The 18,643-nt window shown below is 37.3% G+C and overlaps 1 protein-coding gene and 1 long non-coding RNA gene across 9 annotated transcripts in view; one reads left to right on the top strand and one right to left on the bottom strand.

Moving 5' to 3' along the window:
- The window catches only part of MSANTD4 (Myb/SANT DNA binding domain containing 4 with coiled-coils), a 40,072-nt gene extending 25,300 nt beyond the window's left edge, over positions 1–14,772 (bottom strand). For 3 of the 8 annotated variants that reach the window (XM_073808261.1, XM_073808259.1, XM_019948779.3), the window contains exons 1-4: positions 5,461–8,822; positions 4,888–4,961; positions 3,713–4,330; positions 808–3,358 (exon numbers count right to left, since the gene is read on the bottom strand). In XM_073808261.1, coding sequence (XP_073664362.1) covers positions 2,783–3,358; positions 3,713–4,174 — 1,038 coding nt within the window. In that variant the 5' untranslated portion in view covers positions 4,175–4,330; positions 4,888–4,961; positions 5,461–8,822 and the 3' untranslated portion in view covers positions 808–2,782. Of the gene's footprint in view, positions 1–807; positions 3,359–3,712; positions 4,331–4,887; positions 4,962–5,460; positions 8,823–14,193; positions 14,601–14,625 lie in introns of those variants that run through there. The other 5 variants (XM_073808262.1, XM_073808263.1, XM_019948785.3 and 2 more) reach the window with 4 other exon arrangements.
- A 164-nt stretch (positions 14,773–14,936) lies between these two features.
- LOC141279249 (uncharacterized) lies at positions 14,937–17,864 on the top strand. Its single transcript, XR_012333220.1, has 3 exons — positions 14,937–15,018; positions 16,629–16,709; positions 17,753–17,864. It is a non-coding gene; the product is annotated as an uncharacterized lncRNA (long non-coding RNA).
- The last annotated feature ends 779 nt before the right edge of the window (positions 17,865–18,643 follow it).

Raw genomic sequence — 18,643 nt, 5'->3', positions numbered from 1 at the left:
AGAACCCAGCCAAGATCAGAACCACCCAACTGAGCTCAGCCTAATTGCCTCTAAAATCATAAGCAACATGAGCCACTGTTTTGGAGTGGTTTGTTACACAGAAATAACCAAAATGACTCACTCCCAGTGTGCCTACCACTTCAGAAATGCAGCAATGAAGTTTCCTACTATAGTGACCCAACCCAATCCATCTATACCTGGGGCAGGGTTAAGAAACCTAAGGCTCCTCAACCAAAGCCCTGGAAGATATTAAGCTGATGCTTTTTTTTTTAAGTCTCTTACTTATAGTAACCAAGAATGCTCCATCCATAAATAATATTGGCTATCTTCAATGCTTACTTCTAGGAAATTAACATCTATTGATCTTAAATGTAACACTAATATCAACTTGCCTTTCAAATAGCCTATTTTAAAATAGCCTATAGTTTCAATACCGTTTTATTAACAAAAAAAGAACTATGAAGTATAGGCAGAGCAGATATCATTACGCTCATTTTACACATGAGGAAATCAAATCACAGAGTAAATTAAATGACTTTCACAAGTAGCAAGTGACCAAGCTACAATACTTATAATTACACCTACAAACTTTCAATACTCCTTCTCCTTAGAGCTCTTATGCTAAAATCTTGGGTCAGTATTGGCATATCATTTTTCAAGTATTCTGAGGCACTATTTCCTTTCTTATAAAAGTAGGGCTAACATGACTTAGCTCAGGATTGTTTTGAGAAACAAATAAAATAATGTATAAAAAAGTACATAGCACAATGTCTAACACAAATGTTTAGGCCCCTTTCCCCCACTCACCATGATAAAGCTCTTTTCCAGGCTTCACAACCTCAACCCTCATCACTGAGCATCACTTGAAATGATAAACGTTCACATAGTTAGTATAGGCAAATTTTATTTTTATGGTAGAAGCATTTATTTCAGTTATAGAAAAATAACACTATTTCAAAGTCAAGGTAACTAAGAAGAAGTATATTTTTTCCTTATATACCCATACTCAAATGTCACATATGGTTTCAAGACATTCTTAAATTAACAAGGACCAAATGCAGAATCAAGGTAGTACCTGTCAATAGAAGAGATATACTAAGGCTACATATCAGCTCTGGAAATGGGAAAATACAAAGTGATCTCGTGCAGTGATTCTCAACTTTAGTGTGCATTAGAATCACCTGGATTGTGGAAGAAGTACCTTCAGGGGACTGAAGGCAAATCACCAAATTAAGCAAGCCCTTGGTCTCAGAATAAATACCAAAGGGACTAAAGATACATACTTTGTTGCACAGGGAGGAGCAAAGACAAAATACATCATGATATATGAAATTAGCCATTTACACACTGTATGACTTCTAAGCCTCAGATTCAGGAATAATTAATAGATACTACTCTCAGTTTTCTACAGATTAGGTCAGGTAGTGTGCAGTGATTCCCTAATTCAAAACACACAGCTACTATCATTATTTCATCACCATCATCATTACTATTGGATACAAGGACATTCTCCCCCCACCCCCACTCCCAGTTCCAAATAGCTATTATCTATTTTAAAAATCAAATTACCACTTACCGAGTTCAAGCTCATTGACTACGGGTACCATTTTTAAATTGGTAACATTTTTACTAGCTTCAACCACTTACATTAAGATTTCAGTACATGTCTGAAATGAAAATTTTTGTCTAAACTAAGACAATGAAGTCAAAGAAGAAAGGGTAACTAACTAAAGCTTAAAAAGTGTGCGTGGTATCTAAAGCATCAATAGCTAGACGAATGAACTGCTTTTCAAAGTGACCCACTTTAGACAATCTCTGATGTTCCCTACATTGTTTTCTGACTCACGTTATTTACAGATGGAAACATATGAATAAAATACCTATAATCTTCATTACTTTCTATATTCAATATACTACACAGTAATGTTTCATAGTTAAAGTTCTGGGCCATTTAAGTAACTCCCACATAAATATCTGAGGTTTTAATATTCTGAAACTGAAACAAAGCTGAAGAGGTGCTCAGTCAGGCTAGGACAGGGTTTCTCAACCTCAGCAATGTTGACATTTTGGGTTGGATCATTCTTTTTTGTGGGGGGCTGTCCTGTGCATTGCAGGATGTAGGCATCCCTGGTCTCTCCTTATTACATGCCAGTAGCAACATGCCCCACTGCCCAGTTTTGACAACCAAAAATGTCTCCAGACACTGCCAAGTATCTTTTGGGAGCCAAAGTCACCCCCAGTTGAGAACTATTGAGCTAGAATTTTACAGACATAATTGTAAACTCTGAGTGCACAGATTAGACAAGACTATGTAATTTTACTAATTTAAAGAGTATAGCACAATAGTTTTTGCTATACTGTTTATGCAAGGGCACATAGTTTTTATACAATATACTACTTAAGCATATAATTACCCACAAATAACTATCTTTTTCCTATTGAAAACACCAATTTTTTTTTTTTTTTTTTTTTTTTTTTGCGGTACGCAGGCCTCTCACTGTTGTGGCCTCTCCCGTTGTGGAGCACAGGCTCTGGACGCGCAGGATCAGCGGCCATGGCTCACGGGCCCAGCCGCCCCGCGGCATGTGGGATCTTCCCGGACCGGGGCACAAACCCATGTCCCCTGCATCGGCAGGTGGACTCTCAACCACTGCGCCACCAGGGAAGCCCTGAAAATACTAATACTAAACAGGAAAAAAAAAATACAGCTAATCCTGCTACCGTTTTTATATTATCTAAGCCTATGGTTTACAAACGATTGATAAATGGAGATCTAGATAGATCACTGCAAGTGTCCTTCCTTCTGCATTCGTAGTCTCTCTTTCTCTACTTGTAAGCGCTCCTTTTCAATCTGCAGCTTCTCTGATTCAAATTTTAAAAACTGCAGCCTATCTTTTTCTAGTTGCAAGCGTTCTCTCTCAAGTTTTAACTTCTCTGTTTCTATATCCTGTGGTTGATATACGGACTTTTCTCCTTGACCAAGTTCATTTTCCAAAGATGGTTTCTCTGAGGTGACTATCTGTAACCTCAACCTCTCTCTTTCAATCTGCAGCCGCTCCTTCTCCAGCTGAAGCCGCTCATGCTCCATGTCTAACTGTCGCAGCCTCTCTTTCTCAATCTGTAGGCGTTCCTTCTCTACCTGCAGTCTTTCAGCCTCAATATCAAGCCGTCGTTTTTCCAATTCTAGTTTCTGTTTCTCTATGTTTACAAGCAAATGGGGCTCATCATATGCAGACCTAGATGGTGTTGAATTCAGAGTAAAAAACTCATCAATGTGGGGGAAATCAGGAAGTTCACTTTCCCTCCTGGAATCCGGTATGACTGATGACAACATTTCTTCTTCCTCTTCAATCTCAAACTAAAAGAGAAAAGTAGTTCTCAGTATTTATTTATACTTCATGGTTGTTAATTTGTCTAAGAATTTCTTAAAAGCTTTCTGTATTGTTTGAGCACACAAAACCATTTACTTTGAATTTTGAAAAATATTTACTATTACCTGACATCATTAATATATATAATTAAGAGAAGTATATTTAGGTGAAAAGAAAGAGATTGATGATATTAAGATGGAAAAAAATGGAATGACTTTGTTATGTACTATTTTTAAGTTAGCTTGAAAATCTGGGAATTTCTTAACTGTTCCTGGTCTATAATAAACTTTCATATCAGAAATGGAGAAATAAAAAGAGGGTTCACACAGGCTAATACTTACTTCAGGACTCTGTGGATCTCTTTCTTCCTCTTCCACTTTGACCTCAGTTAAGGATCCACCTGCATCCCTGAAATCTGCCACATTTTGCCAATCAAAATTTGTATCATTTCGGAATCCAATCTTTTCATCTATCTCTTCAGTGAGAGAATCATCTAAATCGGATGTGGGAAGGGGAAACCCCGAACCAACTAGCTTAATGTTCGCCTTCATCCTCTTTCTCTTCATAAGTGCTCGCCAGTCAAGGTACCTCCTTTTCACTTCTGTCCCTGTTCTCTGTTCTCCTTCTCCTACAGCATTCACACACTGTGCAATCTCCTCCCAAGCCATTCGCTTCATCACATTAATTGTTGTATTGAGCTGCTTGGAAAAAATGACTTCTTTCCTTTTTGTAATTTCTTTCAAAAGGGTCTGAGTTTCTTGTACACTGAAATTGCTTTTCCTTTTCCTTTTCAATTGCTTCATTTTCTAACTTAAATGCAGTTTTTACAGTAAGAAAAGATGTAAAAAGAATTCTGAGGAATGCTACGAAGTACAGAAATCAAGGACAATTCCTTGTTAGTACTTTGTTTAAATCAGAGTTTTCCATTCATCCAATAGCACAGGCAGGATGGATGATTCCTAAAGAGAAAAAAGTAAAAATCAATCAACCTGCAACTTCTGCAATGTACTTCAACCCAATAAGCTATATAATTAAAAAAACAAAAGACCTCTAAATATGGCTCAAAACTGACTATATTTGTGTCTCTGCCAGCATTACCACAGTCCAAGATACCGTTTTCTCTCACCTAGGCTGCTGTAATGGTTCCGAACTAATTGACAGTATTCACTCTTGACTTGCTCCCTACTTCTACTCTACTCTCCCAAATTCATCCTTTCTACTCTAACTACAAAGGCCTCTTTCAGTCACCCATTCTTGTCAGTCCCTTTCCCAGTTTAGGGCTTCTGCACACGCTGTTCCCTCTGCCTAGGAAATGGATTGTTCCCTGCCTAGCCTACTTAATTCCTCCTCATCCTTCAACTTGCAGATTAGACATCTGCTCCTCAGTGATGCCTTTGCTGACAAGTCAAATTACTCCTTGTCTTCATCTAAATGTGACACTTGTGCTAACATACAACTAAGAATGTCTCTCCTATTTCAACAGAAGTTTCATGAGGACAGCAACATTTCTACTCACCATCACGTCCCCAGAGTCTAGCAGAGATCCTGGCATATGGCAGGCATACTTTTTGAATGAATAAATGAGTCAACCTGCCAAAATGACCATTAGTTTGGGATGTCAAAAAGCAAAAACATTTAGACTCTGAAAGAGGGTGTACCTGAAACTTGCTAGAAAGGTAAACTTTTCAGGCCCCACCCCAGACCATTTGAATAAGGAACTCTGGGGGCAAGATCCAGCAATGTGTGTTTCAATAAGTCTTCCAGATGATTCTAATACATGCTAAAGTTTGAAAACCATGGGGCTGACTCACACCAGTGAAACAAATGCTTCACACACCTGATTCTCTTACAGACTCTGATTTCGAGTCTTATAAATAGTGCATCTGTTTGGTGGAATCTAAAGCACATCCAAATCCTCAATACAATAGCTGAGAAATGTAGTTTTTCTGCTATCTAGCCTTTGCATTATGGGAAGGCACACTAGCAAACTGGAAAAGATGTTGAATGGGTCTTTTTCTTGGAAAAGAGATTTTTAAAAGTATGTAATGGGGACAAGGGCTCAGAAAGAGTAAGGGATATATAAACAAACCATGGTTTATGACTTCTAATTCACATACTGATCACTGCTACAGAGCCGATTTTTTTCCCTTGCTTACAAAATGAGAGGGTTGGGATGAGGCTGTTAAGGTCCACATTTCCTGCCAATACAAAGAAAAAAATACCAAATATCCATTAAGTTCCATGTCCTGTCATTTAATCCCCACCACAGCACTGAATGCGAGATACCATCATTTGTATTTATACGACAAGATTCAGGCAAATTGAATAATTTGCACATTACATGGCTAGTTAAATGACCGAACTTGGATATAAATTCAGGCTCCCTTAGGCCACATCTCCTTCTACTTTATTAGCAGCTTGTGATAGCTAAACCTTAGAAATGTGTTGCTAAGTTTTGAGATGCCTTTTAGTAGAAAATTTTCAAAAAGAACAGATCCTTATCTATGTGGAAGGTTTGGATAAACTTCTGTATATAGGCAGAAAAACCCTCCGAAGTTTCAACCAGTTATGTTTCACTCTACCATGGTTTCTTCTCTTAAAAACTTTAATATCTGCCAGTTTAAAATTTTTATTAGAGTGAAAAATTTTTCCCTTGTAATTAAAAATGTAAATAGTATTTTCTACTGAAGCAAAAATACATCAACTGAGTAAGGCTAACTAAATTTAATCAGAAAATGCACTAATCTTTTCTATCACTGTTTGAGCCTCTTCTCTCTAGGACTTAAAAGTGGATGCAAATCCCTTATTTCTAAACTCTAATAAAAAGGTAATTTTTATTAAGATTTCACTAAACTTCTATGCATTTTTTCCTTTTCAAGTTTCCAGTAATCTTTTTCAACTGTGTATCTAATAACATCACCAAAAACATACCCACCACTATGTCATTTTGTTTCTAACCTCTGATGTAGAATAACCATCTCCTGAACTGCCACTTGCTGCTGAAATGGAGACTAGAGAGAACTAAAAGTTCAAAAGAGTAGAAAATAAACTCTCAAGAAATCATTGTCAATTTCATACATCCACAAAAAGGGCAAAGCATGCAAAAACAAAAAAAGATTGCAGCAAACTATGCCTAAAGCAGACTTCCAAAATTTCTTGAGACATTTAATAATAAAATTGAATCCACTAAATAAGAATGTATCATCAGTGGCAGCACTTTTGATCTTGCCCTAGGCAAATCCTGCCTTTATAGTCAAATATAAGCCTCTTGTCACTAGAATATAAGGAAACATATTCATACAAAAACCATAATTCAAAAAGAGACATGTACCACAATGTTCACTGCAGCACTATTTACAATAACCAGGACATGGAAGCAACGTAAGTGTCCATCAACAGATAAATGGATAAAGAAGATGTGGCACATATACACAATAGAATATTACTCAGCCATAAAAAGAAACAAAATTGAGTTATTTGTAGTGAGGTGGATGGACCTAGAGTCCGTCATACAGAGTGAAGTAAGTCAGAAAGAGAAAAACAAATACCGTATGCTAACACATATCTGTGGAATCTAAAAAAAAAATAAAATAAAATAAAATAGTACTGATGAACCTAGTGGCAGGGCGGGAATAAAGACACAGACATAGAGAATGGACTTGAGGACATGGGGCAGGAGGGGGAAGCTGGGGTGAAGTGAGAGTAGCATCGACATATATACACTACCGAATGTAAAATAGTTAGCTAGTGGGAAGCAGCAGCATAGCACAGGGAGATCAGCTCAGTGCTTTGCAATGACCTAGAGGGGTGGGTGGGATAGGGAGGATGGGAGGGAGGCTCAAGAGGGAGGGGATATGGGGACATATGTACACATATGGCTGATTCACTTTGTTGTACAACAGAAACTAACACAGTATTGTGAAGCAATTATACTCCAATAAAGATCTATTAAAAAAATATATCATCAAAAGAGGTAGTGTAGTGTAATGGTTATGAGCACACGTTCTGCAGTCAGACTGCCTGGGTTAGAATCCTGACTCTGCCACTTCCTAGCTGTGTGGCCTAATTTAAATTCCCTATGTGCAATTCCACTTGTAAAATAATATTATTACTTCATAGAGATACTGTAAGGATTAAAGGTTTTAGTAAAATATGGAATAGTTCCTGGAACACAGTTAACAAATTAGGTTTACTACTATTGCACGAAAGGCAAATCTTTAAATAATTTTGACATAGGAAACAGAAAGGCCACAATAATATTGGTATTGTTCTAGTTCGTAGGTCAAGTGGTAGGTCTGTGGGTCTTTATCATTATGCTTTATAACATTAGTGGTATATTGGAGCCTGCTGATGTGAGCTGGCAAAGGTCATTGTGCACATCTCTTCCCAACTCCACATTCAGTAATGTCATATTTGGAAATAGAAACTGGCCAAGATGGCAGTATTTATAACATAGAACTGGATAAATGTTACAAACTAGAACATTTTTCTTTTGAGTGGTCAGGGAGTTAGTTTACTAGCACACTTAAAGCTACATGATTTTTGCATATTTCAAATATTACCTAATAAAAATTAAGAAAATGCAATGTTTTAACATCTGATCCCACAACAGTTTAGTGAACATTCTAGAAGACTTGTAATTTTAGAGGATCACATTTAATTAGCACTGACCTAACATTCCTTATGTAATTCAAGTTATCAATTGGGCTGGGCAAGTATTCTGCTTTTCTCTAGAGGCAACTGAAGAATACTCATGAAATACTATATTTATAAGCAACACAAAAAAGGAACTGAACCTAACTGATTTACACATTATTAAACCAGCCCAAATATACTTCTCTTTAGTACCTATGTTGTGGTTGTGGCATATTTCAAGGAATTACTGCAGTCAAACTTGACTTTCTCCTTCCTCTACCAGTTGCTCCACCCCTATGAGGAGCTGGAAGATGGTAGCCCACCTGCTCCAAAGGCAGTATCCTGAACACATAACACTGTGCCTAACAAACAGAAGGAGGTAAAAATACAACTTAAAATAAGGCAGTGATTGAGGGATGGGAAAGAGAGCAGAAAATGAAATGGAAAATAACTCAAGTAAGGTCAGCTAGCAAAACTGAAACTGCTATGGGCAAAGCGTTATGTTTAAAAGGAAAAGGCAGCTCAAGTCAATATAGGCAAGAAGCAGTTTGTGAGATTAAGTGAAGACTTTAGATAAACTACCTACCCTATAACTATGCCAAAGAATATAACAGTTAACAAGTTATACAAAATTCTGAAAGGAAATTTTAAATAAATAGGCTATGTTACTACTTAGGCAGTATGAACCAATGATGAGCAGGTTATCAAAGACATATTTAAAAAATGAAATCAGCAGGTTAGATGTCCTTAAAAATAGAACAGATTGCTAAAGTTACATCAAATTCCATATCAAATTACTTACAATGCATTAAGGAAGACTTTTTGTTTCCAAAAGATACAGAATGTTTCAGACCATTTAAATAGCTTCTTGAACCATTTAAAAAGCACTGTCATATTTAAAAGGTAGAAGCATGGTAAAAATATAAATATTCATCAATAAGGGATTAGATGAATAAGCTATACTACAGCTACATAATGGAATATGATGCCCAATTAAAGTATGAATATGGCTTAGCACAACATTTTACTATGTTAATGCAAGCCAACAAAACCAGAAAAGGAATGTGTACATATGTCTATGTGTGTGTACATACTCACAGAAGCTCAGTTTTCAACTTAGGAACATTTATAGACAGAACATGCTATGCTCTACAACAGGTTCACTCACTCTGTCCACCACCAACCACCAGTTCTAGGGATCATGTATACAGTCGTTTGTCTCAATCACAGAGCTGTTTGTTTGCCTAGAGCACATCTGTTTCATTTTACTTTGAGATGATTAACATTATATTAAAAATATATTTATGAGGAATTTTTATTACAGAAAAATACACTTTTTAAAGTTCCATAAACCCAATACCCACAAACCTCTGTTGACTTAAAAAAAAAAAAACAGTAAAATACATAGGTATGGTTAGAGAACCTAAATAAAGCAACAAAATTAAGTGAAAATCTCTCTCCACCACCAGTGTAATTGATATTAATAATTTCTTGAGATGTTTTCCAGAAAATCATATGAATATAAAAGTACAGATGTATTTATGAAACATTATATATTACACATATTACATGAATGCATATTAATTCCATTCATTAATTTAAAAAGCAGTGACTGGGCTTCCCTGGTGGCGCAGTGGTTGAGAGTCCGCCTGCCGATGCAGGGGACACGGGTTCATGCCCCGGTCCGGGAAGATCCCACATGCCGCAGAGCGGCTGGGCCCATGAGCCATGGCCACTGAGCCTGAGCATCCGGAGCCCGTGCTCCGCAACGCGAGAGGCCACAACAGTGAGAGGCCTGCGTACCACCAAAAAAAAAAAAAAAAAAAAAAAAAAAAAGCAGTGACTGTTGAAGATGTTAAATTATAAGAAAATGAAAGGAAAATTGAAAACAGAAAAATGAGATGTATATGAATGATTCTAAAGGACAAATGAAGAGACAAAGAGGAAATCATGAATGTAAAAACTTACCACCCTCTACAATGAAAAATAATCAACAAAAAATGAAGAAAAATTATGAAATTGAAAAAATTCTAAAGATGTTGTCTCTCAAACCTTACGTATTTGAATCATCTGGAGCGCTTATTAAAATGAGATTCTGATTCAGTAGGTCTGGAGTGGGACCAGTGATTCTACATTTCTGACAGATTCCCAAATGATGCCGATGTTGCTGGTCCTTGGACTACACCAACAGAAATAGGGATCCACACATGTAATTTAAAATCTTCTAGTGGCCTCAGAAAAGCAAAAATGAAACAAAACCAAAAAAATTGTAGAATTAATTTTAACATATTTAACCCCGTAAGTTCAATATATTATCTTTCCAATATATGGTCGATGTAAAAATGATTAATGAGGGAGTTTCCATTCTTGTTTTGCTACTAAGTCTTTGAATCCAGTGTATATTTTACAATTAGAGCACATCTCATTTTGTACTAAACACATTCTAAGAACTCAATAGCATATATTAGCACAGATCTACAGCACATCAAAATCACCTAGGGAGCTTTTAAAAAATACTTATAACCAGTCCCTATCTCTGAGCAATTAAAACAATCTTAAAATACTGCTAGGCATTGGGAGTTTAAAAAGTGCTCTAGCAGATATTAAGCATTCTCAACACATACACACACACAGAGTTAACTATGTGAGATGATGGATGTGTTAATTATCTCTATCTTGGTAATCATTCCATAATGTATTATGTATATCGATCATCATGCTGTATATTTTAAACATATACAATTATATTTACCAATTATTCTTCAATAAAGTTAAAAAAATCTTCTCCAGGTGATTCTCATTTGCAGCCAGGATTGAGAAGCACCCCGCTAGAGAATCAGTGTTAAAAGTCGACTTGCTCAAATGTGTACTGAGAGGCAAGATGGAGTGCAAATGTTGTAGCTGCTAAGAAATTTCCCTTCAGAGATCATTAAGGCTTCATCTGCCACAAGACTTGCAACAACAGACAAAGCTGGACTCTTTTTGGAAAAATATGCCCAGGAGAAAGTCATGTTAGGTGGAAGAGGAATATGTCTAATTGTAAGAACCAATTCACACTCCTATGTGTTGGGAATACATCAAAGGAATACCAGCTAAGTCAATTTAGACTTAAGTAGAAATGGACTGCTCTCGTTAGAGAACCAAACTTTCTTTTAAGTCTTTAGACAGCTACCCATATCTTTATTAGAATTAGCATTGAACTAGGAGTATACATTGGAAACATCCATTAAGACTGAGCGATTAAGACACAATGCTTCATTCAACAAATATGTATTGAGTGCTTAAAACCTTTCAAAGGCTTTGTACACATTTCGGAGGTAAATTTACTCTCCCTAGTCTTTCTCTCTCTCTCCCTATTACAAACCCTGAGTCCTACCTATATATATTCGTATCTACCTTTGCCAATTTTATCACCTCCAATACTAACCCCAAACATACTTTCCCAACCCACCCTCTCCAATACACGTCAGTATGGGCACACACAGTATGTCATTCTGAAATTCCTCTAAATTCTAGACCAGTGCTGTCCCATACAAATATGACAGTCACATATATAATTTTAAATCCTCTAGTAGCCACATTAAAAAAAGTAAAGAAAAACAGGTAAAAATTAATTACGATATATTTTATTTAAACTAATATACCAAAATATTATTACTTCAATATTTAAACAATATAAAAACAATCGAGACATTTTACATTCTTTTTTTCTACTAAGTCTTCAAAATCCAGTGAGTATTTTGGACTAGCCATACTTCAAGTGCTCAATAGCAATATATGCCTATTGGCTACTGTATTGGACAGCCCAGTTCTAGCTTTCATGACCCCTACCTTAGGACTATCATACATGTATTCCTTTGGCACATGCTCCCAATTCCCATGGTCTTTGCTCTTTTATCTGGCCAGTGACTATTCATCCTCAGCACCTTCATTGTTCCATTAATCTAAATCTAATGTCCCTGCTACATGCTTCCACTATCAGGCTATATTATAATCACTTACTTTACATTAGGCGCAATAAGGGATCAAAGATGAATATATTATTTCTATCAAATAATTTATAATTTAGTAAAACATATACGCATAAAATTTACATGAAAAAATTTTAATGGAGACTGTAAATGTCAAGTTTGAATACGGACTACCTAGGCTTATATATTAATTCCACCACTTAGAAGCTCTGTGATCTTAAGCAAATTACTTAACCTTTTAAACTTATTTCCTAATTTATAAATGGGAAAAATAGAATAATACTCACGATGTTTTGAGGATTAAATGAGATAATCCAGTCAAGAAGCTTATAATATGTAGGATATAATAAGCCCTTAACAAATACCAGCTATTATCCATTTCCTAGTATAGTCTAGACATAGTAAGTGAATATTTCTTTACTCAATGAATAATGTGAATGTAAGAAAAGTGCAACAAGAGAAGTTATTAACAAAATACCCTGGGTGTTCAGAAGGAGAAATCTTTGGTGGGATCAAGGGAGGTTGTGAAAAGGAATTAGCACTTGATTTGGGTCTTAAAAAACAAATATAATAATGAGGGGCAGTAATAAATGGCAGAAGTATCAGGAATCAAAGTTGGATAGCTAGGCTGGGGCCAAATGTCAGCAAATCTTTAATGTTGGCTTGTAAGAACTTATTCTTTGCTAAAAAACTTACTATAAGAGGCAAATATATCAGTGAAAATTCACATATTTTTGAAATTCAAGCAACATACCTTTTATATGGAGGCAATGTTACTGTAATAATATACAAACTATAACATGCAAAATACAAGTGCATAATAATAAACAATGACTGCAGTTGTCAAGAGAATCCTAATTTAGGCAGAAACCCATAATCAGATTTTGCTGCTCTTAGAGTCTGAGATCAATTTTGTAATGATAAAAATAACAATCCTTCTAAAACTATGCTTGAGTCAATACACTCTTAAAATTTTGGCAGCAGTTGCTTTTATGTGCATATCCTGTTTCCACCCCCCAACAATTTGTAACTCCATATCTCTATCCTACAAAAGTGGTATCCCTTTGTCCCTGACTGTTCTATGCTAAACTGATGAACTATTTCATTGACAAAGTGCACTTTATTTTTTAATTTTTTTAAATGTTTGGCCGGGAGGCACAGCTTGCGGAGTTCCCTGACCAGGGAATCTTGGGTCACAGCAGTAAAAGCGCAGAACCCTAACCACTAGACTATCAGGGAACTCAACAAAATGCACTTTAACACACATTTTTTAGCTCACTGAAATTCACAACAATATGTATCTTAGATTTCCAGTCAGTCATGGCTTAAGTGTGTGAAAATCTTTGACATCTGATTAGTGTTAAGACAGTACCCAAATCAAAGCAAACGAGTTGAAATTTGGTAGCTATGCTTGCATGAAAAGAAACTAAGCTACGTTTCCAGGAATTTCTTTTTTCTCTCTTCTCCTTTACATTTTGGTACTCATGTAACAGCTTAGATTTTCATCATCCATTACCCAATAATTTACTCAAATATTTATCAAACTCCTACTATGTAGCAGGCACATATTCTTGGTGCTGGGGCTAAACACCTCACAAAATATGAAAAGATGCCATTTTAGATGTCAAACACTATCCCTTTCATATTGGTTTTCTTCCCTATCTTTACAAAAGGGAATTTAGTAGTTGCAACCTCTAAAAATTCTTAGTTCTTCCATGCCCAATCACAGAGAACAGCCATTTTCCTGAAATCCCATTTCACAATAATTCTTTCCTGGTTGGAAATAGGTATAAGTAGTTCACTTAGGTAATCCTTGTGAAGATGGTGTACCACCAATGGCATATTATACCTGGGCAATTTTTTTCAAGGACTAATACTTAAGAATGAAGTTCCTAAATATTGCATGATAAGACAGAAGTAAGAGGTCTGAGTTAAATCAGGCAGTAAATTCTGGGTCCAAAATTTTTTTTTGGTAAACTCATTAGGCTGTTCAAGAAGAAAAACATCACAAAATCTACAAACTTCCCCCAACCCCCAACCCAATCCTCTTGGAAGTGTGCTCCCCACCTCCCACCAACCCCGCACCCCACAGTCGCCACCATATTCTTAGAGGAAATTAACCTTCCTGCCGAATAGGACGCTCTTCTCTATAAGCTGTGATAGGTAAATGATTAAAGTTTACTTAAGTGTCGCCGGTTATCATATTAATAAAATACCTCTCACTCCCCACCTCTTCCTTTGGAGCAGCTCCCCTTGGGAGAATCCAGGAAGGCTGAATTCCTGGGAGGTCAGTCAGTAGTAGGGGGCGCGCCCACGACTCTGCCACAGAGCAATGGCTGCACCTGGTAGGATGTGGGGCAAACTGGAAGAGTCCCCGCTCCGCATATTAAATTAGAGTCGCGACTGGGCGGCCGAAAAACCTTCGCAGCCTTGTTTCAGCGGCTTGGGCCCTCCCTGCCCTCCCTACCCTCCCAGGTCAGGCGGCAGCTGCGACTGGTATTTCTCCTGAACGTCGTAGTCTGCTACGCCGCAGGGCCAGGTCCAGAGCCGGCAGCGGGGGGGCAGCTACCTGACGCTGCCACGCTAGCAACCACCGGCCGCGGAGCCTCCACTTCCCTAGCAACCTCCTCCACAACGCAACAGCTCACCTACGACGCTGGCGGAACCTCCCCACGCTCGCCTCTGGGGTGTGTGGGGGTGGGGTGGCAAAAAGAGGCTTCATTAATTCCCCGCCCACTGACTTCGCCCTACTCCTGCCGCCAAGCCATTGGCTGGCGCGGCTGCCGCTCGTTTAACGAGGTTCGTCCATTGGCCCGGAGGATACTGCCATTCTGGCAGAGGGCCCGCCCTAGGTGTTCCTCACAAAGGAACGCGAGTCCCAAACCGTTCCGGGTTAGTGCCCTGGAATTCCGCCCCCTTGTGAGTCATGGCCTCCCGTTCAAGCTCAGTCTTTGGCGCACGGCTCTGTCAATCAAGAGCTCTAGGAAAGGATTGGCCCCTAGCAATCAGCCCGCTGCCTGTTCAACAAAATTGGGACACAGGTTGCTCCGTCCCCAAACTCTACTCCTATCCTGACCCTTACCTGTTAAAAGGGCAAAGAGGAAGTGGGATCCTTGCGTTGCCCCAGCTGGTTCCTAGTCCAGCATCACTTTCTGCTCAGACAACTGTGACCTAGTTTGGCCTCAAAATCATTCCTCTGAGACTGCCCCTGGCAAAGCTCACTGGTGATTGTCTTACGGCTAAATCTAGGCATCACATCTCTGTCCTTATCTTACCTCCTCAAAAAATATTTGATTTGTTGACCTTTCTTCATTTGATTTACATAATGCTTCTCCTGGTTTTCCTCTCAGTCCTCTTCTCTATCCCCTTTGCAGTTGCCTCTTTCGCTGCCATCTCAGGTTACGGTGTTACTAATGGGTCCGTCTTTCCATTGCCTTTGTTCAGGCCTCTATTGAAATCCTGAATTACATCAGTAGCATTCTTACTGGTCTGGCAGTTATCCTGCCAGTACGACTGTAGTCCATTGTTCACACTGTAACCAAGACAGGCTGCTTAAAGTTCTTTAGTGGAACCGCACTCATCTTATGATAAAGTATAAACTCTTTAAAAGAGTTTCTTCTGTTTTTCTCTCAGGCATATCTTTCATCAACATTCCTCCTCTTTCGTTTTCCTTCTTCCTTACTCCAATTACTTCCCTTCTGTCAGTTCCTAGATTTGACAGTGGCCTTGGGACTTAGTTTGCATTGCATTGTTTCCACCTGGAATGATTTCTCCCTGCCTATTCCCTGCTATGCCCAGAATTTGTTTTTAAAGTTGCTTTCTGAAGGAAGCCTTCCTTTCTCTCCATTCACACTACCTCCACTTCCAAGTTGTCCCTCTAATGTAGGTTTGCCAGATAAAAGACAGGATACTCAACTAAGTTTGAAGTTCAGATAAATAACAAATAATTTTTAGTATAACTATGTCCCATTTAATATCTGACATCCTGTATTTTCATTTGCTAAATCTGGCAACCTACTCCAGCATGCTCCTATCATAGTACCTTTCCTCTGACAGCTCTTAACCACACATTCTGTGCGGGCAGGTGTTTCTTGTTCACTGCTGAAATTTCTTTGCCTAGCACAGTGCCTAAAATATAATAGTCGCTCAAAAAAGATTTGGTAAATAAATAATGGAATATTCTAGGTGAATCGTGAATACTTGCTCAATATTCCTGGAGGAACTCTCTTCCATAAAATAGAAGTACTTATGAAATAATCCTCTTTGAAATGTAACAATTAGTTTAGTCTTTCATATTTTTACCTATGACTTTGTGAAAGAAGCATGTCTATAACTTTGCCTAAGTAGAACAAAAAAAATTTTTTGCTTTTGGAAAAATATAAGAACTTGTATTTTATGTTTTGGGGTTTCGTTTATAGTGGATGTTTTTTGGGTGAGTGTAGTGAGAAGGCAAGAGAACTATCCATCCTTATTATGACCAGACTCTTTCTCTCTGACCCTTTCAGAATCTGTCTACTACTTGAATCTATTTATTTACTTCAGTAACAGGGTTAGGGCCTAGTAAGTCAGTAAGTATTAGGAACGTTCTGCTTTTATATCATGAACTCTTAAGCTTCCTCCAATTAACCTCATTCTCCTTGTTGATTGCAAGATCTTTTCCAGATACCCTCACTATTTTTTCTCATCTGTATTTTGTCTGGGTAGACATGGACCAACAAGGGAGAGGTGAAAGGTAATCCAAAATGCCTAATATTAGTACCTCATTACCAACCTGATAGTCTGCTTACTGATTTGATTTTTGTAATAGTAATTTCAGACTAGAGATTTGACCTAACATTTATTCTAGAACTGGGTTGTTCAACTGCAGTAGCCACTTGAACAAGCCTGATGAGCCCTTGAAATGTGGCTACGACAACTGAATAACTGAATTTTAGTTGTGTTTAATTTTAAATTTAAAAACTGATATTCAATTCAGTTACTACATAATGTCTATATATGTTTGGGAAACTTGAGCTTTGTGAATCTACTTTTTCAACTATAAATTTTTTGAAATCTAAGTACAGATTGAATATTTCTGATAAAATTAACATGTGAATTGAGATGTGCTGTAAGTGTAAAGTATATACAGGATTTCAAAGATTTAATATAAAAATGTAAAATGCCTCATTGATCATTTTCATATTGATTATATTGATAAGTTGAAATTATAATATTTTGCATAATTGGATCAAGGAAAATATATTATTAAAATTAATTTTACCTGTGAATTTTTTACTTTTTAAAATGAGACTAATAGGAAATGTAAACATATATGTGGTTGGCATTATATTTCTATTAGACAATGCTGTTCTAGACTGTGCCTGGCGACAATAAGAATATAATTGTTAACAAAAATCTTTCTATTTCATTGCTTATTATTTAACCAAAGGGAAAGAAAAAAATCACTTTTTCTTTCTTCCAGACACAGTTTAGTTAAGAAAAAAATAACCCAGTGAACACGTTATAACCTTTATTATATACCAACAGTTGCACTTAACTGTATCAATGCTGTTTTCAGTCTCCATTTTTGCCTTTGCACATGCTGTTTCTTCTTCCTTTGCACAGGTACTGCTTCCTCCTTGTCCTTACGACACACTCTTATTCCCCTTTAAAACCAACTCTTCCTTGACAATGTTAGAACAGATCTTTTCCTTTTTCATATGAGTTTTACACCTATACATGTTCTATTTAGATATCATTCAGTATTGCTATTACCTTTTACCTTTTTATCTTCAGCACGTAGCACATTACCTGGCACTTAGTCTGACAAAATTACATTTGATGAATTGACCTGAAAACTGACAAAAGAAAACTCACTCTGTTTTTTCCTCTGTGATAATATTGCTTGCAATTTTCATCATCCATCAGGTAAGTTATAATGGTTTGTAAAATAACACTGAAAACTTTTCACCAGCAAATTTCATGTTTCTAAAAAATTTACATTGAATGGAAAGCCCATTTGTTTCCTGTAGAATTGTTTCAATTAATTTCCTTTAGATTTTGATTTTGTTATAACTGGGAAAAATAGGAAGTGTTAGAACACAAGCTATTTTTAAATGGTAATCATTATAGCAAGAGGTAGGGATGGAAAATTTTAGTTTCAAAGATCAGTTTGGTCAAATCTTGAGAAGTCAAATGGTTTCTGGCATTCCAACCAGCATCAGCTGTGGTTAGGTTGCCATTTTTATTTATGGTGGGAGGTTTGGTTTCTACTAGAATAGCCTATGAAATACTATAGGTCAATGGTTATTAGAAGAATCATTAAAAAATATATTTTTTAAAATATCATTCTGGGGCTTCCCTGGTGGCTCAGTGGTTAAGAATCCACCTGCCAATGCAGGGGACACAGATTCGAGCCCTGGTCCGGGAAGCTCCCACATGCTGCGGAGCAACTAAGCCCGTGCACCACAACTACTGAGCCTGCACTCTAGAGCCCGCGAGCCACAACTACTGAAGCCCGTGTGCCTAGAGCCCATGCTGCACAACAAGAGAAGCCACTGCAGTGAGAGGCCTGCGCACCGCAATGAAGAGTAGCCCCTGCTCTCTGCAACTAGAGAAAAGCCCACATGCAGCAACGAAGACCCAACAAAGCCAAAAATAAAATAAATAATAAAATAAATAAATTTT

The sequence above is a fragment of the Tursiops truncatus genome, chromosome 8 (assembly GCF_011762595.2).
Source record: "Tursiops truncatus isolate mTurTru1 chromosome 8, mTurTru1.mat.Y, whole genome shotgun sequence".
NCBI lineage: Eukaryota > Metazoa > Chordata > Mammalia > Artiodactyla > Delphinidae > Tursiops > Tursiops truncatus.
Note: the sequence above shows the minus strand (reverse complement) of the source record. Positions and strands in the feature narration are given on the sequence as shown.